Source organism: Chenopodium album, chromosome 1 (assembly GCF_948465745.1).
Source record: "Chenopodium album chromosome 1, dcCheAlbu1.1, whole genome shotgun sequence".
NCBI lineage: Eukaryota > Viridiplantae > Streptophyta > Magnoliopsida > Caryophyllales > Amaranthaceae > Chenopodium > Chenopodium album.
The window spans coordinates 50,852,988-50,877,873 of record NC_137834.1 but is presented as its reverse complement, the minus strand read 5'-3'; the positions used below and the strand labels follow the sequence as shown (position 1 = coordinate 50,877,873).

The following is a 24,886-nucleotide window of genomic DNA, read 5'->3' as shown; positions in this document are numbered from 1 at the left end:
TCCTTTTTCTCATTTAAGTAACTTATATACGTTAGGTAACTCCATTTGCTCATCGCCGTAACCCCATATTACTTAGTTAATTGTCTTATGTGATTTTGTGAAGTGGCCACACCATGTGGCTAACCACATATAAAATTTTGTGAAATGTAACAATTACTAAAACACGATTATATGTAACACTTATTAAAATACGAAAAGAGGTAAACTAGGGTTAATGGGGGTTGCGCCGAGCTTAGGTAGCCCACGAGCCTTCACATTGACAATTTGACACTTCTCGCATAAGCCGCAACAACCACCATTGTAAAATTCTACATGGTTTTGCAATTGGAACTTGAAAACAACAAAAGGGTTGCAAACTAGAACAACAGGGTTTAAGATTTACAAATCACTTGAGTTAACTGCATTCAAAAATTCATGAAGCTTTATCAATCAATCAATGGTATAACTCTACTCTCTTCTCCATTTCAATTCCTTTCAAAACCCAATAAGATCTCGTTCTATTTATCCTGATTTCATTCATTTTTGCAGGGCATGGCAGAATTTTTCTGCGGTCATTGGGGCGGCGTTACTATGCTGCTCAACCTGAGGAATACGCTAGAAGAAATTACGCCAATAACGTTTCTGAGTACAATACTGTTGTGGGTTCTGTCACTGCTCAGCGCAGGTAATTTAATTGAAATCCTTTTTTTTTGTAGGATTTTTTTTTGTTAATTTGTAGGATTATTATGTAGTAATTAGAATGAGGGTTTTGGGTTATTTTTAGGCATTTCTTGTTAAGGGATGTTTATGATGATATGATGATTGATGGAGTTCAGCCTTCAAGAGATACATTTCATTCTTTGATTGCCGGAACGATGAAAGGTGCTCGGTTGCAGGATGCTTTCTTCTTTAGAGATGAAATGAAAGCAATGGGTTTGCTACCTGATGTATGTGTTATCAATTTTCCTCTGTTTGATGTTAAGTTTGGTACTGTTACTTTTATGCTACTATTGTTATGTTTGTTCTTTTAATTATTTCTGTGTGTTGCATGAATGGTTTGAGTTTAATAGTTTATACTGAAGCGTTGCCCCCTCATGTAATATCCATTTTATTGGGTCGGTGGATAAAAACTGAGGGTTGTGGGGCTGTTGATAAAAGTTGTAAAAATGACATTGGTAATAGTATATAGATTTCTCAATGTTGTGGGAACAACTTGGTGAGGGTAGGGGGGATTGGGTGGTAATAAGACTAAGTGCGTGATGGACTTTAAACATGATGCATAATGCTGGCTTGCTGGGTTAAGCTTTAACATGTTGCCCTTCCCTTAGTAATTTTTGATTTTCTTGTGCCTTCTTTTTGTCAAGGCTAGTTATTGAACATGAGATGATTTAGAAGAGGAAACTTTGGATGGAAAGAATTGTGTTCAGTGATAACATGTGTATACTACATTTTAATGTTTAAGAAGTACTTTGATCAAATTGTATATATGCTACCACCTCATACACCTAAGGAAAAGTGAAAATTCTTTACCCTCTATAACCTAGAGCATTTTACATATGTTCATACTTATGAAGTTTAGTATACAGTTTTGTCCAATGCAGATGTAGACGTTGCTAACTAGTTGTCATTTTGATCTGAATTGTAAGATTTTTAGTTTTAATGACTAGTCAATCTTAACGGTTCAGTGTCATTTGTATACAATAGAGATTGCTAATGAAGAAAGATTGTCTAATTGTTAGCTCATGTAGTCATGTATCATGTTTGTTCCGGATTGTAAATCAGGTGGATTTTATGGTCTTCTTTTACTGTCTGTAGTTGATGTTTTAGATTCCACCTGTAAAGCAGGTCTGAATTTTGAATAGAAGGGGAAAGATTCAGGTGTTAAAATTTCTTGATTTTATCAGAGTGGAATGAGGGAGATATTTAGACAAGTCCATTATCCTGATAATGAGAATTACCATGACCCATCCTTCCTTACCTCTATTCACCCTTAGATCTGCCATTAGTGGGACTTTTTGGGCAAGTTAGAAAAAACCCAAATCCAACATTTGCCCTGCATTTTTTTTCTAGAGAGAGAGAGAGAGAGAGAGAGAGCCTAGGTGCGTGCCTTTTTTGGTTTATGCGAGGCGATTTTAGTGAGGTGCACCTAGGCTCACTGATGCACACAACAATATTTCCTTTTTATACAATATTTCCTTTTTATTTTTTATTTTTTGAAACCTTATTATTTTATTTAGTGCTTTGTCTTTTTTAATAAATGCCCCTCATTTTCATGAGGTGTGCCTAAGGCGCAGGTAAATTCACCTTGAGCCTATCTATATATTGATTCCTATTGCTATTAATTTTACCACCTACAATATTAATTGCTGGCAACTTTTATTTGCACCTAATTTCCTCTGATGCGTTGTAATTTCTTTGTAGGTGACCCTCTACAATTTCTTGATTTCCGTTTGTGGAAAATGCAAGAGATCAGAACATGCAATTCAAGTATGTTGTCCTCATGGATGCGGTCTTTGCTATTAATCTATGGGTTGTGCTACACGATTACTTATACCTGTGAATATCATTTAACATCTCATGTTCAATGACACGTGTTTTCTCTGATTGAAGATATTGGAGGAGATGAAGAGAAATGAAGTGAAACCAACTGGACAAACCTTCATCTGTCTGCTTAATGCATGTGCCTCAACAGGCAAACTAGATCGAGTGTATGTGTATCTGTTTTTAAATAAGCAACCCCTTTTCTATTATCTTGATTTTTTTATTGTACAGTTCCCCACAACCAGTGGAAGGTATATATATCAATTTGTTTTCAAATTGTATATTTAAAATGCTGGATGTATTGTTACTACATATTACAAACTCAATGATTTAGATTATATTCTGAAGTTATATTTTAATGTACTGTTGGCTGATATGACAAGATCTGGAAGGCAAATTCTATAAGTTACTGAGTATCATATTGCTAATAAAATCTATCTTTTTAGTACCTTGCCTACTTCATTTCTAGGTGCTATTGTCTGCCAATGTTGTGATGTGTATGATTAACCATCTGGTTTATATCTAGGTATGCTATTGTCCGTGATATGACTGCAGCTGGGCTTGGATTGAACAAGTTTTGTTATGCTGGTCTTATTTCTGCCCATAAGAACAGGGTACCTGTGGCTGATGATATGGCTGCAAAAGTATGTACCTGCAAGCCTATAAGCTTTATTAAAATTATTATATAGTTAATTAGTTTTGTCCTTAATCACCATTCTCCATCCATTTGAAAGATTATTGAGCTGGTTGAGCAGTCTAAGGGATGGTCCTCACCAGAACAGATGGGACCTACAGCTGAGAACGTAATGATGGGTGTTTTTCCTGAAGACTTGTATAACCTCCCCACTGCAGAATATTTCAATAGACGTGGTGGGTTTGTGGATAAGAGGCTAACTGTTTATCATGCGGCATCTCATGCTTTAGCGGATCTTCGCAATGTAGAGGTAAATCTTTTTCAAGTTTCATTATTATCATTAGTTGTTCCAAATATGATATACTTATGTTTCTCTAATATTACAACACTTTACTTATAATTGCAACAATTACTATTGTGGTTAACTTTATTACTTTTCAATTTACCTTATAGTGCTTGGCTCCTTTTCTCTCTCCTCTTCTCTTCTTTAAAATATACTTCATACTTTTTGTGTTCTCTCACGTCTTGCCTTAATTATGTGCCACAACCAAATGGAGGTAGTTTTTTTTTTTTTTAAAACTTTTGGAATCTATCCCTCACTAAATAATACTTTCTCCGTTTCTAATCAGTTGACATATTTTGACTTTGACACTATCTAAATAAGTTTCTTTGACTTGTTTTTTGTGATTTATAGCTGAATGAAAAACATAGCAATGTGTAGTCTTATTGGATTCACATTTTATAATTTTGGCGTGTTGATAATTGAAGATATTGATGTTTGAAATCATTTATTGGCAAATGTGCTTAAAGAAATGCCTCAATTAGTATAAAATAGGAAAAGTATAAGTTATCCATAATATTAGAGTCTGTGTTCACCCTTACTAGACTAGAGTACTAGATATACTCAACTCTTACTTAAAGGAGATATGATTCTAGACATTCACCAAATTGTGAAAAGTAGAATAAAGATTCTTGCCTTAATCCTGTGGAACCCCTACTGCTTCGTAAAATTTCCGGTCACTAGTATAAAGAAAAAAGACTGAATATCCCTTCATCCACCATCTTCGTTAAATAGGAAATCCCTTTTAATCTAAGACCGTTGATGAAACTCTTCCTCCCTCTGTCCTTAATTTCTTGACCCATATACTAAAAAATGATGTCTCTAAAAGCTTTCTTTATACCTTAACAGGTATATTCCCACTTCCAACCTCTCTCCTTATTAGCACCTGTGCTCACCAATGTGTGCAAATTTGCACTTGCTTCTTAAAATTGAAGTGGACTATTTGGAGCAATCTTGTAGGAACGGAGGGAGTATTATGTTATAATACTTGGCAACATGAAAAACAACACCATACGTAACAGCCTAATCGCTTTGCAAAGCTCCTTCCCAAATAAAAAACCATGCAACAATTTCTGAACTTTGGGGATACAAGTAGCCCAATCTCGCCGGTGAACCCCCCCCCCCCCCCCCCCCCCCCCCCCAAAACCAAACTTGTTAGTCGAGAGACAAAAAAGCGCGTGAGGGGGTGGGAGTGCAGATTGTAAAACGAGATGGAAACTAGAAAAAAAAATGAGAGGAAAGGAGATTAGAGGGAAGAGAGGGAACTCAAAGGAAAGGTGGCGACAATGGACAAAAGGCGAAAGCCCTACACGAGGGACGAAAAACGGACAACCCTAGAAGCCAGGGATCTAGAGAGATATAGTCTCTCCCTAGAAGTTTCATTTTTTCTTGGTCCAAATTTCATTTAATTTATGTTCAAAGAAAAATACACTTTAATAATCCCAACTTTGCCCAATTTACTTTAAACAATCCCAACTTTTGATTATTCTGCAACAATCCAAACTTTCACCTGCATTTTCTTTCTTCAATCCCAAACCGATCAATGAAAGTCAATGACCTCTTATTCTAGGTAACTTGACACGTGTCAAGTTGTAATTGGTTCAAAAAAAAAGATAAAGAAAAATTCAATTTAAAAAAAAAAAAACCAGCCAAGCCACCACCGGCCCACAACCGTTGGCAATGGTCACTCACCTCAAACCACCATCTCTGTAGCCCCAACCCCCAAAACCTCCCCAAAAATTGCCTTACCACCGCGAAACTGTCCTACTCTGAACTAGCCATAGTTTAAACACTTGCTTTTAACCCGCCACCCATGAACTCGAAACCACCATAACCATAGCCAACGACCTTGAAACCGCCACCCATAACCGCCGAAACCACCATAACCAAAGCTGAGGACCTTGAAACTGCCACCCATAACAATTGAAACCAATGTTACAACAACCCTGACCCTTAAAGTCACTTCTCCAACCTCCAACACCACCAAAAATACAGCCCCCTTATTTTCTCTCTCCTCTAATTGTTGTAAAACGCAAATAAACAGGGTGAGGGGAGGGTTTTCGTTGGGGATCGAAGAGGGCGGTTTGGGAGTAGAGGTTGCCGGTTGAGGAAGTGTGGCCACCAGGTGGGTGGTGGTTTTTGGTTTTTGGTTTTTTTTTTGTTTTGTTTTTAATTATAATTAATTTATTTTTATTTTGGTGAAGCAATTAGTATGCAACATGTGTCAAATAAATGGTTTTTAAAAAAAATTAACCCTTTCTTCAGGTAATGGTAATCCGGCTTGAAATAAAGAAAACGCAGGTGAAAGTTGGGATTGTTGCAGAATAATCAAAAGTTGGAATTATTTAAAGTAAATTGGGCAAAGTTGGGATTATTAAAGGGCATTTTCCCTATGTTTAATTGTCTTATTTATGCTTAATTATTTTAGTTGTTGCAATTATGACTTTAGCAAATAGTAATTAATAAATAAAAAATAATTATAATTTATTAATAAAAAAAAAATCAGTCAAATTTATTTATTTATTTATGTGATCGAGTTTAGGTCAAGTCAAGAAGAATTTGAGGTTAATGGAAAATCCATGTTATATAATTATTTGAAATCACCGTCCAATAACTTTAAATGCAGATTTTAAAATTCAACCTAGGTACACTTAAAAATGCTAGTGTGTCAAGTTTGAAGTCAGAACTAAAAAATACAATTGAATTTGACTCGATTTGCGTGAACACGAACTGAAATTTCTCAATCCGATCCGGTCCAACACATCCCAACCAATGTGGCCAGCTCACTCATGAGTGCTTTTGAATTTTGCTATTTTTAACCCAAAATTCTACCAACAATATTCAACTCCACCATTAATTTAATTCAATCAAAAGTCGAATTAATTCAACTCTCAATGCTCCTTTACTCCAGTAATTGTGGCTCCTAATTAATTTCCAACCTCTTCGTCTTCAATGGTAAGCTTTACAAATTGAATCAAAAATTGAAAGAGGAACTAGGGTTTCGGACAACGCCAATTCGTGATTTGGAAAGCCATTTTTCAGGTAAGATTCCAACGCATTTGGATGTTAATTTCGTTTTCTCTTCTTCAATTAAATTCGAAAATCGACTCGAGTGCTAAGTTTTCTCTAGAACAAGTGTAATGTAGTGAAAATCGATTCGAAATTGAATTTTAGGGTTTAATTTGAATTGAACTTATTATGAATTATTAGTTTGCTGTTAGTGCAATTTGATCCCTTTGCTTTTCTTAGACTCGAAATTGAATTTTAGGGTTTAGTTTGAATTGAACTCATTGTGAATTATTAGTTTGCTTTAAGTGCGTCAATTGATATATTTTCTAATGTCAATTTGACTCCTTTGTGTTTCTCATACTTCAATGTCACTTGTAAATCGTAGATGGCATTTGTATGCATTTGGCTCTAATAAATTTGTGGTTATAATTTGCTGGTGAGTTATTATTGGTCGAATTTTATCATGTTAATGAAGTAGCATTTTTGACGGCCAAAAAAATATAGGAAAATAAAAAATACTTTGATTGCAGGTCTACAATGTAAACAAATTATAGAACCCCTCTTATGAATCACTTGCATGATGATCAAAAGATACATTCAATTATGTTTCAAATGCCAAGGAAGAAAGTTTGATATAAATCACCATTTGTCCTGTAACCATGTGAATGTCTTGTAATTTTCTTAATGAAATCAGGACTCACTTTTGATTAGCAATAGATAATACTTTATACCATTCATAGTTTTTATTAAAAAAGAAAAAGAAGTGTAGTTTCTATAGTAACAATTGTTAGACACTTTATACATGAATTTTTGAATACTAAATTGTGCTAAAATGCTTTTTTTTTTTTTTGGTAGGAAATGGAACTCTAAAAGGCAAAAGTAATTTCAAAACTTGACATATTGCTTCAACTTAAAAGGTCCTTAGACATCGATGTTTCTTTTAATGCAAAAATTAGCGAAATAATAGGGTGAAATGGTGCGGGAAGCACTTTACTTAGGATGTTAGAGCTTGTCCCAAATGAATCAACCGATTTTCCCATCCCGTTACTAAACACATTTTTGCGCTACTATATTCTAGTTAACCCCTACTTAGATTCCTTGTAACGGGATTAGTTTAAACTGCAGGAGCTTATCTACCTCTCCCGGTTAATATACTATATACTGGTATTTTCCCAACTAGTGGTTGTTTGCACCAACTGGCGCAAGGGCATTGATCAAAGTTGCCAGCATGTTGCTCTTGTGCAATGTCATTAAGACCTTTGAAATGATGAAAGAAGAATCCCTACATTTAACACTTGGTTAAAAAGTTAAGAAAAAAAAGAAACAAGGGTAAAAAAAGGAGATAAAGAAAAAAATGACTTACCATTATAAGCCAAACAAAACCATCAATTGTATTATCTTCTTTTGTCCACTGCTTCAAACCTTGATACAAAAAGGCCAACATGGCCGCTCCCCAAATTTGTTGACGTTGTCCAAATCTTCGATAAATTGAACATATGAAGTCGAGCAATGTTGCCCCAATCCTTGCGGAGCAATGAGACAAGATACAATCAATAGGCAAATAGTCTTGATTCTCGTCTCATCTTGTTTGTTAGAATCGGTGCAAATGGTCTCAAGGTGTTTAAACTGTTTTTTGTTTCGTTTCCAAAAAGAGAAAAAACACGCTAAAAGGTTGTTAGGTCTTTACTCTTATCGGGGACAAGAGCTTTGCCCATTAAGTTGGTAAAAAACAGAACGTTCTTAAGTGTGACGTTTATGTTTTGACCGCAAACATGAAAACAGAAGGAATCTAAGTAGGGGTTAACCAGAATATTGTAGCGCAAAAATGTGTTTAGTAATGGGATGAAAATTGGTTGATTAATTTGGGACAAGCTCTAACATCCTAAGTAAAGTGCTTCCTGCACCATTTGACCCTATTATTTCGCTAATTTTTGCTTTAAAAGAAACATCGGTGTCTAAGGACCTTTTAAGTTGAAGTAATGTGTCAAGTTTTGAAATTGCTTTTGCCTTTGAGAGTTCCATTTCCTAAAAATAAAAATAAAATTTTAGAACAATTTAGTATTAAAAAATTCATGTATAAAGTGTCTAACAATTGTTACTGTAGAAACTACACTTTATTTTCCTTTCTAATAAAAACTATGAATGGTATAAAGTATTATCTATTGCTAATCAAAAGTGAACCCTGCTTTCATTAAGAAAATTACAAGACATTTAGATGGTTATAGGACAAATTGTGAGTCATATCATACTTTCTTCCTTGGCATTTGAAACATAATTGAATATATCTTTTGATCATCATGCAAGTGATTCATAGGAGGGGTTCTATAATTTGTTTACATTTTAAACCTGCAATCAAATATTTTTTTGTTCCAATATTTTTTGGCTGTCAAAATTGCTAATTCATTAACATGATAAAATTCACCTAAGAGACCAATAATAAAAACTCTAGAATTATTAGAGCCAAATGCATACAAATGCCACCAACGATTTACAAGTGACATTGAAGTATGAAAACTGCAAAGGGATCAAATTTACATTAGAAAATATCTCAATTGAAGCACTCAAAGCAAACTAATAATCTATGTTACATGGACTAAGGTATGTGTGTCGGACACGGACGTGTCCGAGTGTTCGATTCGTCAATTTCCAAAATTTTAGGTCACGGGGACTCTGTCCTATATTTTTTTGACACGGGTGCAGGGACACGACACTTTCATATTTTGCAAAAAAAATATACATTACAAATTATTTAAATATTTCATTAATTTTCTTTGTCTAATACCTAGGAAGTTAAAATATAATATTATTTTAAAATAATTTAAAATGGACTAATTTAAATAATACAGTAGCATGACAGACAATATAGATTAAAAAATACTCGTAGTAAAAGTAAGTATGTAGTAATAAGTGTACTATAGTATTTGTCTAATACCTAGGAAATTAAAATATAATATTATTTTTAAATAATTTAAAATGGACTAATTTAAATAATACAGTAGCATGACCAACAATATAGATTAAAAAATACTTGTAGTAAAAGTAAGTACGTAGTAATAAGTGTACTATAGTATGTGTAGTACAACTTTTTTTATTTTAAAAAAACAAGAGTTGTAAAAGATATGTCCTGGTATAAAAGAGAGAGGATGAGTGGTCAAAATTTAAAGGACAAATAAAGTAACTAAATTCAAAAGCTACCACACAGCTGTCCCACTTTTCCACCCTTGTTAATTATCGGCTGTCCCACTTTTCCATCTTTTCCTCACTTATCAGAGTAATACCAAAATTTTCATTTTCTCTTGCTAATATTGATCAACTCATGCCGGAAACAATGGAGTCTGCGATAAATTTATACCAACTCACGATTTCAAGTCGGCAACAATGGAGTTTCAGCCTCTCTCTTAAGTGTCCGAGTGCACACTGCCGAATCTGACACGAATTTCGTGTCCGTGTCCGCGTCGTGTTGTGTCAACACGGACACTTCGGGATTTTGGCCAAGTCCGGTGAACATATCTAATAATTCATAATGAGTTCAATTCAAATCAAACCCTAAAATTCAATTTCGAGTCTAAGAACTGCAAAGGGATCAAATTGTACTAACAACAAACTAATAATTCATAATGAGTTCAATTCAAACTAAACCCTAAAATTCAATTTCGAATCGATTTTCACCATATTACACTTGTTCTAGAAAAAACTTAGCACTCGAGTCAATTTTCGAATTTACTTCAACAAGAGAAAACGAAATTAACATCCAAATGTGTTAGAATCTTACTTGAGAAGTGGCTTTCCAAATCGCGAAATTGGCGTTGTTCGAAACCCTATTTCCTCTTTCAAATGCTGATTCAATTTGTAAAACTTACCATTGAAGATGAAGAGGTTGGAAATTAATTAGGAGCCACAATTATTGGATGAAAATGAGGAGTGGAGAAAATGACAAGGAGTAAAGGAGCATTGAGAGTTGAATTAATTCGACTTTTGATTGAATTGAATTAATGGTGGAGTTGAATATTGTTGGTAGAATTTGGGTTGAAAATAGCAAAATTCGAAAGCACTCATGAGTGAGCTGGCCACTGTGGTTGGGATGTGTTGGACTGGATCGGATTGAGAAATTTCAGTTCGTGTTCATGTAAATTGAGTTAAATTCAATAGTATTTTTTAGATTCTGACTTAAACTTGACACACTAGCATTTTTAAGTGTAACTAGGTTGAATTTTTAAATTTGTATTTAAAGTTATTGGACAGTGATTTCAAATAATTATATAACATGGATTTTCCATTAACCTTAAATCCTTCTTGAATTGACCTAAATTCGATCACATAAATAAATAAAATTTGACTAATGTTTTTTTTATTAATAAATTATATTTTTTTTAATATTTAATTACTACTTCCTCCGTTCTTTTTTACTTGACCCGCTTTGACTTTTACACTATTCACCACTCCTCCTTTGACCGTGTTTTGTGAATAATATTTAAAGAAAAACATATTCATATAAGATATTTTTAAATTCGTCTCAACAAGTACTATCATAATATATAACTTTTATACTTTTTACTTATCGAGAATTAAAGTTATTGATCGTTAAAGTTTTGCATTGGCAAGCGTGATAAAGTGAGCAGGTCAAGTAAAAAAGAACAGAGGAAGTATTTGCTAAAGTCATAATTGCAACAACTAAAATAAATAAGCATAAATAAGACAATTAAACATAAATTAAATGAAAATTGGACCAAGAAAAAACAGAACTTCTAGAGAGAGGAACTCTCATCTCTCTCCAGGTCCTGGCTTCTAGGGTTGTCCGTTTTTCGTCCCTCGTGTAGGGCTTCCGCCTTTTGTCCATTGTCGCCGCCTTTCCTTTGAGTTCCCTCTCTTCCCTCCTTCCCTCTAATCTCCTTTCCTCTCACTTTATTTTTCTAGTTTCCATCTCGTTTTACAATCTGCACTCCTATACCCTCACGCGCTTTTTTGTCTCTCAGCTAACAAGTTTTGGTTTTCCGGGGGGCTCCCCGATGGGATTGGGCTACTCGTATCCCCAAAGTTCAAAAATTGTTGCATGGGTTTTTCTATGGGAAGGAGCTTTGCAAAGGGATTAACTCGGATGAGGCTGTTACGTATGGTGCTGCTTTTCATGCTGCCATTCCAAGATAGTTGCATCTCTTCACTTTTTCAGAAGTTTCAAACTAGTTTTAATATTACTTTATTTGGTTAATAGGTGCTCTCTATCTCTCCCATATCGGTCTCATTTTTATTCTATCATCATCATACGGACTCCTTAAAACTTGTGCCTCCACCCAATTATTAAATTTAAAAAACTTGAAGATGATGTCCCTTTTATCCCCCCTTCTAACATGATTGACCTCAATTGCCATGGATATAAGTTTGGCATCTGAGGTTTATCTCCCCTTTGCATAAGAATGTATTAGAGATTAGTATATTACTTTATAGGAATCCTGGGACCATAATTAGATCATTTCAATATTTTTACAGGATTTAACTGCTTGAAGAAATTAATGTTGCTACTATAAGCTTTTTTTTAGTAAAATAATATTTCTTCTTATGCTCAATTATTTCTGAACTTTGTCTTCTTGTACCTCTTTGCAACATGTATATAACTTCCTTATCATTGCGTTTTCATTTACTTTCATATATATATTGACACCAATCTTTTGTGCTAAGAAAAATTTTTGGATGGGAGGGAAATGAAAAGAGCAGATAGTTGTTCATTCTGAAGCAGAATATAGTAATGAGGCTGAGTCTTTGCATCAACTCTTTGTACTAGATGTATAAGTGGACAACTTTAGAAAATATGAGACTAATTTCTAATTATAAATTTGTTGAGAGGAGAGATACAGTCATTACCTTTATTTTAACGGTATTACAATGTTTTTTGGCAGGCAATGGAAACTCTTCTAAGGATGCTTGAACGAGATAACAACCGTCCTGATGCTTTTACAACCATGCAGGTTATGAGGTAAGAATTGTGCTATAGCTTATGTAATGAATAGGTACATTTACAACTGGTGTTCATCAGATGTCCAAGTTTTAACTCGAGAGAATTGTCTATTGACCTAAATTGTTAGCCTTTTTCATTTTCTTTTGTTGTATGATTTCTTTTTTTCCCAACGGTGATGGCTAGTAGGTTTTTTTAACTCACTAGTACCTTATTTCTCATGTAGTGATACACAATAGAATAATTGTGTAGTGATTCATCAAGCTATTTTCTTACTTATGTTCTACACGAATCGTGTTGACCTTAAGATGATAATGAATATCTTAGGATGATGACTAATTGTCTATAAATTCATCTTTTAGTGATTTATCAAGTCTTTATTTTATTTTTTTCCGTATACCACTAAAAGCGTTACTTTAAGATGATAATGAGCATCATGAGAACACATCCAAGCTCAGCTATGTTTTACAATGATAATTAATATAAAATCCATGTAATTGCATGATTTTGAAGGCCTTTACGACCCTAACAACTGATCTTGCTATGCAGCTTATTCATGATGAACATTGTCTTTATATCTTTAGATGTTCAACCTCCATTTTGCTGAGTTCAATTCAGTTACTTGAGCTACATCAGCCAGGAAAAAAGTAGAAATGGGGATCATGCATGTGACTACTTTTGCTATAAAGAGGGGAAAGATGGAGTAAGGAATTTATTTAATATAAATGGGCCCTACAAAGTAATGTTGTAGTTGATAACAAATTAATAAAAGGTCGTCATAAAAGGAATAAAGTGGAAGTGAGTAGAACTTACAAAACAGATGAAAACGGAAATTGAGTAGAACTTATTAGGAAAACGGAAGGATTATACATATACGAAGAAATTATTTATACTTGTGACTTGTGAGAATTATAATTAAATTATAACTTCTGGTTGAATGTTCTGATTACTACATTGCCTGTGCAAATCTGCCTTTTCTGAGTGAGGTTAACCAGTGCTCAGAATCCGAGGAATTTTGTATTGAAGATATATGCATTTCGAGTTCAACTATATTTACCTGGTTATCTTGTGGTAAGAAATATTCTGACCAACAAGTATCAAGTCGACATTTAAATTACAACTGCTATTGACCAGAATGTGGCAAGTCTTTTGTTTAGCTATGGTTGAAATTTGTGCTCTAAAAAATCGTTCTGCAATATTCTACTGTCACTGTTGAGCCACCTACTCAGAGTCATTGGCCTCATTATTGTTCTTATTGTTGATTCTTCATCATGCTGGTTAACTTTGTTGTAATGAAGGGAGAACACATTAATGGTAATATTGAGGAGAAAAACTCATGTTCATTTAATAAAGACACATTTACTCTCTTTTTTTTTTTATTATTTAATTATTATTATTATTTTTTAAGTACTCAATGATTGTCATTGGTTAGTGTTTATGTATATTAGGGAAGCTTATCCTGTTGAAAGCTTATATAGGCTTCCGTATTCATTGGCTGACCCTTAGTAGGTGACTCGGGCAATAGTTCATTCATCCCACACCAGGGATTAGACTACTTTATAGTCATGCCAGATGCTTTCCTGCAATGCTTTTCTGTAGTCATTATGTTATCTGTTATTTTATTCAGTTCTTGTTGCCCAATTATATTTGTGATGCCTATTTACTTTCTTTGATTGGAATCAACTGAACAGATGCTACTTGCATGCGGGGGATCTTGATCGTGGTTACCAAGTATTTGAGGAGTTCATGAATTCTGGGAGGCCACCATTTGTTGAATTATATGTGGTATGTGCTCCAACAAATGATCATTTGGCGTCTTATATTATTTAACTGCCCAAGATATGTTAACAAATCATTACTGATGTAGTCTTCAATAATGTGGGGATTTTTTTTATTTTTTTTATTTTTTATTGATGAGAGTAATTAGGTTTTGGGTTGCTTGATGGTACATAAAATCTTAGTTTCTCGAGGTAGGCTGTTGAATATGTACATGTTTATTTTTTTTAGTTTTGTTATGGTTAATACGAATTGTTACCTAGTGATGAGTGTATCAGTTACAGTACCAGGACTGGAATGTACATGACGGTTAGTGTATGCCTTTCTTTTGGGATATGAGTGTGTATGTGTGTGTTTTGGGGGGGCGGGGGAGTGGTTGGTGGGCTAAGAGAGAGTACGTTTATTGTTGTGCTCATGGATAGTATTAGAATGTAATACAATTATATTTATATACTGCTACTCTTGATTGTTCTGTGTGATTTCAGACTCTTGTAGAGGGAGCCATGGTGGGCTATACTCCTAAGGGTATGCAAATAGCCCAGGATGCCCTTGTATGTCACCTAATTCTGAAACCCTGTCTGAATTGATCTACCTTTCTTATAAGTCTTATGGTTATAATGCTTTATTTTTTTTTGCTACAGGTGAATATGACCTCTAAAAACGTTTTCTTGAATCCTAGAATGGCAAGTGATCTCCTCCTCATTGCTGCTGGTGAAAAGGTACTTTATTGTGTACGATACCTACAATAACTTTGTGTGTGTGTGTGCTCTGTAGGGTTCCAACACTTCTGTATATATATTAATCGGTTATTGAATGTTGCAGACTGGCGGATATACCACTGCTAATTATTTGTGGGATCTGATGCAAGCTAGGAACGTTGTTCCTTCTCAGCCCGCTGTGGAAGCGTACTTTGATGGTTTAAGAGTAAGTCAATTGCCCTTGCATACAGTCATACCTAAAGATGTACATCGTGCCGTGCCGTGCCGTCGCGGGCCGTGCCTATATATATTATTAAAAATAATGTGCTAGCGGGCCGTGCCGACGATCGTGCCCGTGCCGTGCCCATTTTCAACATTTGTGTTCTCGGCACGGCCCACAAGTGGGCCTCCGTGTCGTGCCGTGTCGGTGGCCATGCCGGAGTCGTTTCAGGCCCATGTCGGGCCTGTGCCGCCCGCGTGTAGAAGCCTAAAGAGATCAATAGGGTCCAAAATAACGAGAGATGGAAAAAGCTGGTGTGATTTTGCCTATTCCTAATCCTAGATGGAATGGAACGACACGGGGATCCATATGGAAACATAGTATCTATTTAGATACGCTCGAATGACCCCATTCCATTTTCAAATCCCGCTGCAGCTACACGAGCCCTTCCCGCATGCCACAAATGACCTACGAATAGGAAAAATCCTAAAACAAAATGAGAAGCAGCTAACAACCTTCTAGGAGAGACATAATTGACTGCATTGATCTCGGTAGCCACCCCACCCAGTGCCCATCTTTAGTCATATACCCTTGCTTGTGCGTTCTTAATGCTATTGTTCATTTTCCTTTTGTAGTGATATTCTTTTCCAAACTTTTCATTGCATATCTTTGCCAACAATATCTTTATTACGCACAATAAATTTTTTAATTTTTTTTTTAATTTTTTGACAACATAGCCAAAAACAAACAAACCTAAACCAAATAAAATTAAAACACGAAATACAATAACTGACGACGACGAGCACAACCCGCCAACCTTACAAACTTGACAAACCAGGAGACTCTGAATAGAAACTCACAATTCCTAAATGAGCCAGAAAATCGAAATGTCCATATTCTCCGAACGAGGAAGAATAGCCAACAGAGCAGCACAATCCGTATATATCCGAATTTTCAAAAAACCCTTACGCAGTGCATACTTCAAACCCCATAAACAAGCTTGCAACTCCGTCTGCAACGCCGAGGCGGTAAAGAAAGCACGACACCCGCCCCCAAGAACCTCCGGACAATCGACCTCCCAAATTATCCAACCTGCACATGTATAACCAAACATACCGTACATGTCTATTTGATGAACAATCCCAAGCACATGTATAACCAAACGTACCGTAGGATCGATAAGGATAAGACCTTCCCTGATTGACTTGCCACGGAAGGAACCACATTAGAAGATAAAATCAAAGCCTTCCAGCATCGGGCACACTTACTTCGGGTCTTCCAATCAGTTGCTAAATGGACAATGGAGTCCGGTGACCAAACAGATGAAACCGAAGCTGATTGCGAGTAACCCAAATAGCCCACAACATAGCAAAGAACGACGAGATGCCATCCCAAAAGTTATCCAGTTTTCAAACTGCGGAAGATGCATAAAATCCCATTTAATATCCAAGACACCCGAACTCCAAAGACCACAGATAGCGGAGCAATCTCGGAACAAATCAGAAGAGTGACAAAAGGCACATGTAGGATCAATAGGAAGCTTCCAACCAAAAGAATGGATGCTAAAGGCAAAGCATTGTGCACCAATTTCCAACCAAAAAGTTTCCAACGTGACAAAATTAGCATGGCCCAAAACTTTCAATTTTGCCACGTTGGAAACTTTTTGGTTGGAAATTGGTGCACAATGCTATGCCTTTAGCATCCATTCTTTTGGTTGGAAGCTTCCTATCGATCCTACATGTGCCTTTTGTCATTCTTCTGAAGAATCTCGTTCCCATTTGTTCCGAGATTGCTCCGCTATCTGTGGTCTTTGGAGTTCGGGTGTCTTGGATATTAAATGGGATTTTATGCATCTTCCGCAGTTTGAAAACTGGATAACTTTTGGGATGGCATCTCGTCGTTCTTTGCTATGTTGTGGGCTATTTGGGTTACTCGCAATCAGCTTCGGTTTCATCTGTTTGGTCACCGGACTCCATTGTCCATTTAGCAACTGATTGGAAGACCCGAAGTAAGTGTGCCACAAATATTAGCATAAGCAGACTTTGAGAAAACACTATCCCTAGTAACTTCCAATAGACAAAGTCATCCATCAAACGCACTGTCTAGCGAGAGAATTCTAGCCGCTGTATCAGATTCAAACAGGCTATGAATAGTCGAAGCATCCCACATGTGAACGCGGATCAATTAAAGAGGAAACAACTCCGAATGAAGATCCTTGAACACTACAGGGGCCCTGGACCAACAATCTTCCACAATACGAACCTTTGACCCCGAACCAACCTTCCATGCCAAGCCCCGTGATAAAGAAGACATATCGGCACACTGCAACCCTAAGACGGGCGGAGAACTGGAGTCGATCGAGGAGTTCGGAGGGCCAAATACTTAGAACAAAGGAGACGAGAAACAAGCAAGTGCGGAGATTGAATTATACGCCAACTCTGTTTAGCTAATAATGCAGAATTAAATGGAGCAATGTTTTGCATGCCTAAACCCCCTAAGCCCTTGGGGAGGTGAAGCAGCGAAGAGGAGCGCAGAGCCATACCCCGATTGGAGCTCGAAGATTTCCAGCAGAATCTAATCTTGGAGCAAATGGAATCTGGAACCTTGAAAACCGATAAGATGTGGTTGAATGAGGCTATAAGGACAGAGTTAATAATAACAAGTTTCGCTGAAGGGGACAGCTGAAGAGCAGTAAACACTTCTAGACGAGCATCCACCTTATCCAGGAGGAAACCAAAACCAGAACACTTGCTACGACTCAAATCTACGGGCACTCCTAAATAAGTACCCAATCTAGAATCATTCCTCATATTCAAACAATCCGAAAGAAACTCCCGATAATCCTCTTAACAAAAGACTTCTGCAAATTAATCATTTGACGTGAAATACTACAAAAGTTCGAAAGTACCTTCAGTAAGAACAAGAAGAAGGGGAGACTTGGAAAAACACAAGTGAATCATCAGCAAAAAAAAAAACAAAAAAAACAAATGAGAGATAGCCGGCGCTCCCTTCCGATTGAGCATTACAAAGCATAGCAGAAAGAACCTCCATACAGAGTACAAACTAGTAAGGAGACAAGGGATCTCCTTGACGCAAACCTCGTTGTGGTCGAAAAGTTTCGGTAGGAGCACCATTAACCAATACCTGATAAGAAACAGTTGTCACACACTGTAAAATAAGATGGATCCAGGTAGGAGGGAAACCAAACACTTGAAGGACCTGGGCCAAAAAGTCCCACCTAACCCTGTTTTCGGCTTTGTTCATATCAAGTTTCAGGCTGCTAAGAAACGCTTCCTAGCCTTTGAAGCATTCATGAAAGAGAGTAATTCATGTACCATTAAGCAATTATCAGACATGGCACCAAAGGATTCCTGGAGTGAGATCAGATCTTCGATGAGAAAGACACTTAGCAATACATTTGTAAATGACATTACAAAGGCCAATCGGACGAAATTGAGACAAGAGTTCTAGATTATCCACCTTAGGAATTAGAACTAAGAAAGTACGGTTCCAGAAGATGCCCATGAGCAAAGAAAAATTGGACTACACTTATCACATGATCTCCTATCACGGGCCAATATGATTTGAAAAAAGCCGAAGTGAAACCATCCGGACTCATTGATACTAAACATAGCTTTCTTAACCTCGTGCTAAAAACGGGGCCAACAGAAGGAAGATGCAGCAACTCCCAACAAAAATCAGGAACCTCAGTTGGCCCTGATTGCTTACTATAGAGAGAAATATAGAAGTCTTGAGCATAAGAACGAATCCAAGATCCAGGTACCCTCATGATTTTTAAGCCCAACAATTGAAGCCTGGACTAGAGAAAAAAGTAACTTGGAGTGTTCATCTCCAAAAGTATCCCACTTCACCTTAGCTTGTTGTTTCCAAAACTGATAGGCCGCCACTGTGAGAAATAAGCAACGAGCCCCACGAGAGTCGAGTGACAAAGAAGCATTAGAGATATCCATAACCAGAGCCTTCCAGTCAATACCCCAAGCTTTCGTATGAGTAACACACCATGAAAGTAGACGATGTCGAAGAGAACGAAGCTTCCTGGATAAGGAAAACATGAGGGAGCCGGGAATATGTTCAGCAAAAATGGTACGCACCATTAAAGCTAATTATGGCGAATGTAAACACCAGTTTCTCGATCCTGTACGGCCGCTTGTATCTAGATGAAACAGGATTATCATATCTAGATGAAACAGGATTATCATTTAAAATAATGGCTCAATGATCTGAAAATAAAATTGGTTGATGGACAACAGAATTAGGTGGCCTTTCCCAAAGCCATTGGGAAGTAGCATAGCCCTATCCAGCCGTTCTAAAGTAGGATCACCAACCTCCCATCCATTAGTCCAATTTAGAGGTCCCGAGAACGGAATGTCTATCAAACCATTATCTAATTTCCAATTCATGAAATCCAGACGACCTGAAATATCTAGAGTACCCCTACTTTGTTTGATAAAAATTCAATCCGATTAAAGTCACCCAGCAACATAATATTTGGATATTGAGCAACAATATTAATAATTTTCGACCAAACAGGTAACCGATCAGAAACATGAGGTGCTCCATACAGGAAAAGGACATATTTTGTTACCAAATTATCCACAATTCGACACAATATAACATGCGGAGAAACCACAATAGGTTCAACCAGAATTGGGGAAAACCAAATCACACAAAGCCCACCACTAAGACCTACCGAATCTACACCCACTAAACTTGAATTTGACAGGGAATATACTTTATGCAAAACAGAATTTATCGACACCATGGTTTCAGCTAAAAACACAATATCAACACCATAAGAGCGGACTAAGGACGCAATGTAAGGAACTTTAGGGGAGTCCGCCTGACCCAAACCCCTACAGTTCCAAGGCATAATCTTGGTGGCCTTAAACGGGCGGCCACCGAATCGGTTTTCTCATAATAGAGCATCAAATTATCAGAACTCTAATCCGAGCTCATCTTAGAACAAGTCGAACAAGAAACACCCTTTCGTTTCTTACTTGGCACCCAACAAGGAAGGTAACCAGAATCTTGGGGGCAGCAGAATCTAACCCACTTATGCACCTTCTCTAGGCCCGTTCCCCGCAATGCAAACGACCTATGCAATACCCTAGCCTGCAAACCCTTATCAGTTAATTGATCCTCAATCACATGAGTGTCACTAACCGGAAAATCCTGCAAAGGAGGAGTGTATGGTGGAGTACAGTCAATGGGAACCACATCATCACTGTCACATACCAGTTCCGACACCAAGTCTGGACCATCAGATAACTGGTGAAGAGAGTGAAGAGAGACAACTGGCCTCAGCCAAAAAACTCACTAAAGACCCTGCAGGGGGCAGGAATGAAGGAACACTCATAATGGATTTTTGTAATGATTGATTGTGCTGGGTTCATTAGTTAGACCTTGAAGATTAACCCTTGTTGTTCTGAATCTTTCTGTTCTTTTTATTTCCATGGTGAATCGGGGGGTTTTGTAGTTGGAATTGGGATGGGTGGTAAGGAGATAGACGGTGAATTTGTGGGTTCGATGGTGTGTTCATTTGGTTTGTTTGGATTCGAGGGAGAATTGGTCGAATTGATCGAGAGCTCGATAGGCTGCTCGTCAACATTTCTTGGTCGTGCAAATCCTGATTTTCCATGATTGGGATTAGAGGGGATAGAAGCAGGTTTGGTTGAAAGAGATATGGTGGATGGATTAATAGGAAGGTTATGATGTTTAGAAGGGGAAATAATAGGATTACTTGAATCGGTAATCGGTGTTGATGAAGAGGCACCATTGGTAGTTCCTTGGTGAGCAGCACCGGGAACATCAACACCATTAGTGTTGGTAGATTCCAACATCAGTGTTTTTTCTTGGTAAAATCTCCGTGTGTATCTTTTCTTCTCTATAGCAGGGTCCAGAGTAAAATTTCCTGTTTTCTTATTTTTTATTGCTGGCTCTTCACATTCTTCTTCCAAAAGCACTTCCCACTGAGTTTTTTTAATTTGAATTTGGCGGCTATTGGCTTCCCTAGATTGCTTCCCTTTATTCTTTTCAGTTATATTTTTCTGCTCTTTTTCTTGTTTTCCTTCCTTCTTATTTTTCTCATCTTTTTAAAAGTATTTTCTCCTCGAAGCCGCCAACACCCAAGGCCCGTAGCCTTCTTTTTGTTCTAGCTGCGCCCCTATACCCTTCTCTTTTTCCTTCTGCAAAACACTAGTTGTAGGAATGGTGTCCTGGTGTTTCGAGCTTTTCTCTATTTGGTTTTCTGCAGGTTGACTCTGATCCAACACCGGCGTGCTTTGGATGTTATTTTCCCCTTTTTTCATATGACATTGCTCTTTTGTATGCCCAATTCTGCCGCATTCAAAACAGAGAGTATGAATTTTTTCGAACTCAATTTTTTGCCATGCTTTACCAGCCCAGACTCTAGTGATTAATGGTTGCTCAAGATTAATTTCGACACATACTCTGGCATACCTACATTTGCTAATCTTATCAGTTGAGTAATCAACTCTTATTGGATTTCCAACGACCTCTACAATGCTATATAGCGCTTCCTTATCGTAGTACTCTACTGGTAACTCCGGGAATCTAATCCAAACTGATATGTTCTTGAAATTCTCCGATGATGGTCTAAAATTAGGCTTCCATTTAGCCATCATTAAGTAGTGATCGAAAATAAACCATGGTTCTCCAAACAGGGCTTTTTCAAGATCGTCTTGAAGGGAGAAACGAAACAAATATACTCCGTTTTCCATTTCAATCACTTCCAGACCCCCACTTGGATTCCACATGCTATGGACTCTTTGATTCATAAATTCAGCTCTAATTTTTAGCCCAAGACATTTCCCAATTAAGGTCAAGCTCCATGGTTTTCTAAGCTCCTGCAACTTATTTTTCTGAAATTTCACAGAATGAATGTGTGTAGTAGGATCCTCATCCTCATTATCCCATTCCTGTGAGGCTATCATAATCTTCCTTGCCTCCTTGAACCACTGAGAAGAGTTTGTAACTGCTTCTCTAAACGACCCTGCTATCTTCTTTGCAGTACTGCTACTTTTTTTATCACCAGCAGCAGCTTCTGTTGGGCTATCAACTACTGCTGTGACCCTTTGCTCCTGCACTATTTCAGATTGTAAAATCCCCTGCTGACTTCCTTTGCTGATTTCCATATCTGCGGTTGTCTGATTTAGATGAACTGATTCCATATCCAAATCAAGCCTAGTGACTGATCTATTAATTAAGTCTACCTCCTGTGTAGACTCCATTTCTATGTCTGTAGAAGCTTCCATATTCCTTAGCTAACACAATGGACTGAGAAAAACAGAATTGATCAAAAGAAAGAACTTAAAATGCTAATCCAATGCCGAATGGCATTTGAAGGAAACACAACTTACCCCCTGCTAGAAGGAAGCTCCCAGAGCTCCAATCACTATTGTGATGGAGGAGTTCTCTGATGGCTTAGGCTTCTAGAGAGAGAAAAGCTTTTCGAATAATGTGCTTGTACTGCTTTTTATACTTCATTTGCATTAAAACCCGTGGAATATGAGAAACTGGCATTTACTAGTATCTTTAAAGTGACAATTTAGACTTATGGATTGGTTATCAGATCAGATTTTTCTGTTGAGTCAATTTGCTCATAAATGTGTCGGAAATTTATTGAAAATGAAGAATGATTGCACAAAACTTGATTTAGTTAAAATGATTCGAATCATTCGATGTTTTATGAGTTTAGTGGGCTTGCTTTGATTTATCTCCTGATGTGTTGGTTTTTTGTTTGAGTTGTTTGACATTTTAATTATCTGAGATTATAAGGTTATTTGTTTGTGTAGTGCGGTTTAGAAGAAAATTTGAATTATATAGAGTTTTTATTATTGTTATTGTTATTGTTATTATTATTATTGTTGTTGTTCTTGTTATTATTGTTGTGTAATTGTTTTGTTATGTAATTGTTTTGTTGGTAATTAGTTTATGAGATGAAGTTTATCTAATCTAAACGTGTCATCTTGGCAATCAGCTTGCTGTTTACGTGTCCACGTAGCCAATATCTTTACTTTTTTAATCTTTTCATTTTATTTCTATCAGGAACGAGAGGTACCTAAAGATGAGCCACGGCTGCTTAAAGTCATCGAGATCCTAGATAATTATCAAGCAAGATTTAATTCGCGCTCTTGAATGCCATCAAAGCTGTGAGATTAATTTAGAAGGATTAATCTTTTGACAATCACATTGTTGCTGCTCTGTTAGTTTGGATTACTGACTAACTATGTTGTTTGAGTGTTGAAAGGCTTACTGGTTATAGTGGTTTTGCATAATAGGTACAGCTTTGGCTGTAATCAAAATTGTTGCAAATCCTCTCATTTTCTTAAACTGTTTCTAATTAAGATTGAATTTTTGGATATTTTTTTTTGTAACAAATGAACTCTAGGATTAAAGTGACAAATTATATCTGTAAAAGTTATATAGCTAGCTAAGTTCTACAATTATATGAACTTTGGGTTTCAGACTTTCAACTAAATATTCTTTTACTATACATGGCATGTTCATTTGATTATGAAGTAAAATGACTTTGTATGTTTGTTTGTACGCGTGCAAAAATGTCCACTTGGCACACATTTTATATATATATGTATAAAAGTGAATTGCTATTCGTTGCTCCCAATTTACATAGTAACGCTCCCATGTTAAGTTGAATGAACAAATATGCTCTTTATGCATTTTGTACTATAAAAAGGACTTTGTTCCCTCATGGACACATTTTATTAAAAGGTACCCCCAAAGCAGTGCGACGTGAATATCTAGAGTCCACCAAATCGGTCCCCACGACCTTCAAACCAAATTGGTCCCCACGACCACCTTAAATCGTTTTTTTTTAAAAAAAAAATTAATCAAGTTTTTCCGACGGGTCTTGGATCATGGACGACGACTGGAACATTCGTACGTTGGAGAATGCGTTGGAACATTCTGTGAAATTTTTATTTTTTATTTTTTATTTTCTGGATAAGGGAGAATCCGCCTGAAATTTCAGGATGTTCCTAGGCGCATCTGGAAATTTATGTCGGATCTACCTAAGAACATCAGGAAAATTCAGGTGGAAGTAGGGATCCGCCCAGAATTTCCAGATGTTCCTAGGCGGATTCGGAAATTTAAGGCGGATACACCTAGGGACATCCGGAATTTTCAAGCGGATGTCCTTTTTCCAGATTTTTTTTTTTGTAATATTAATTAAATTATTGTATTATTTTCGATTATTGTTGTGATTAAGTTTTTGATAATTAATGTAATTATTATTGTTTTGTAGTAGTAATATGATTATTTTTTGTAACATTATTATTATTATTATTATTATTATTATTATTATTATTTAGTAGTAATATGTTAGTGTTTTAATGATAATAATAATAATAATAATAATAATAATAATAATAATAATAATAATAATAATAATAATAATAATAATAATAATAATAATAATAATAATAATAATAATAACTTGGGCTATGTGCGGCTTTGAGAGAAGTGTTTCTAGGGACGTCGTATTTACTCTGTCGATGGCACATTAACAGAGATGTGGAGACTAAGGTGACGAAGATGTTCAAAAACAAGAAGGTTGGTGCCAGTTTTAAAAATGGCAAATGGAACAAAATCATGAATGCAACAACCGAGGCGGAGTATTATCATGCTCTAGCTACCATGAAAGCAAGGTGGGCAAGTTATCCGGCAGTAATTCAGTATGTTG

The 24,886-nt window shown here is 36.4% G+C and overlaps 1 protein-coding gene across 2 annotated transcripts; it reads left to right on the top strand.

The window, feature by feature from the left end:
- Window positions 1–245: 245 nt before the first annotated feature.
- On the top strand, window positions 246–23,733 carry LOC145555911 (pentatricopeptide repeat-containing protein At4g35850, mitochondrial-like). 2 transcript variants are annotated; one of them, XM_081617625.1, is made up of 13 exons: window positions 250–439; window positions 529–664; window positions 764–926; window positions 2,401–2,466; window positions 2,590–2,687; window positions 3,047–3,164; window positions 3,255–3,464; window positions 12,395–12,471; window positions 14,142–14,235; window positions 14,712–14,777; window positions 14,868–14,945; window positions 15,049–15,150; window positions 23,233–23,733. In XM_081617625.1, exons 1-13 carry the CDS (start codon window positions 415–417, stop codon window positions 23,320–23,322), a joined length of 1,323 nt encoding a protein of 440 aa, XP_081473751.1. In that variant the 5' UTR covers window positions 250–414; the 3' UTR covers window positions 23,323–23,733. The 2 variants fall into 2 exon arrangements, with proteins under 2 accessions (XP_081473759.1, XP_081473751.1); XM_081617633.1 differs by lacking the exon at window positions 14,712–14,777 and having other exon boundaries at window positions 246–439.
- Window positions 23,734–24,886: the final 1,153 nt, after the last annotated feature.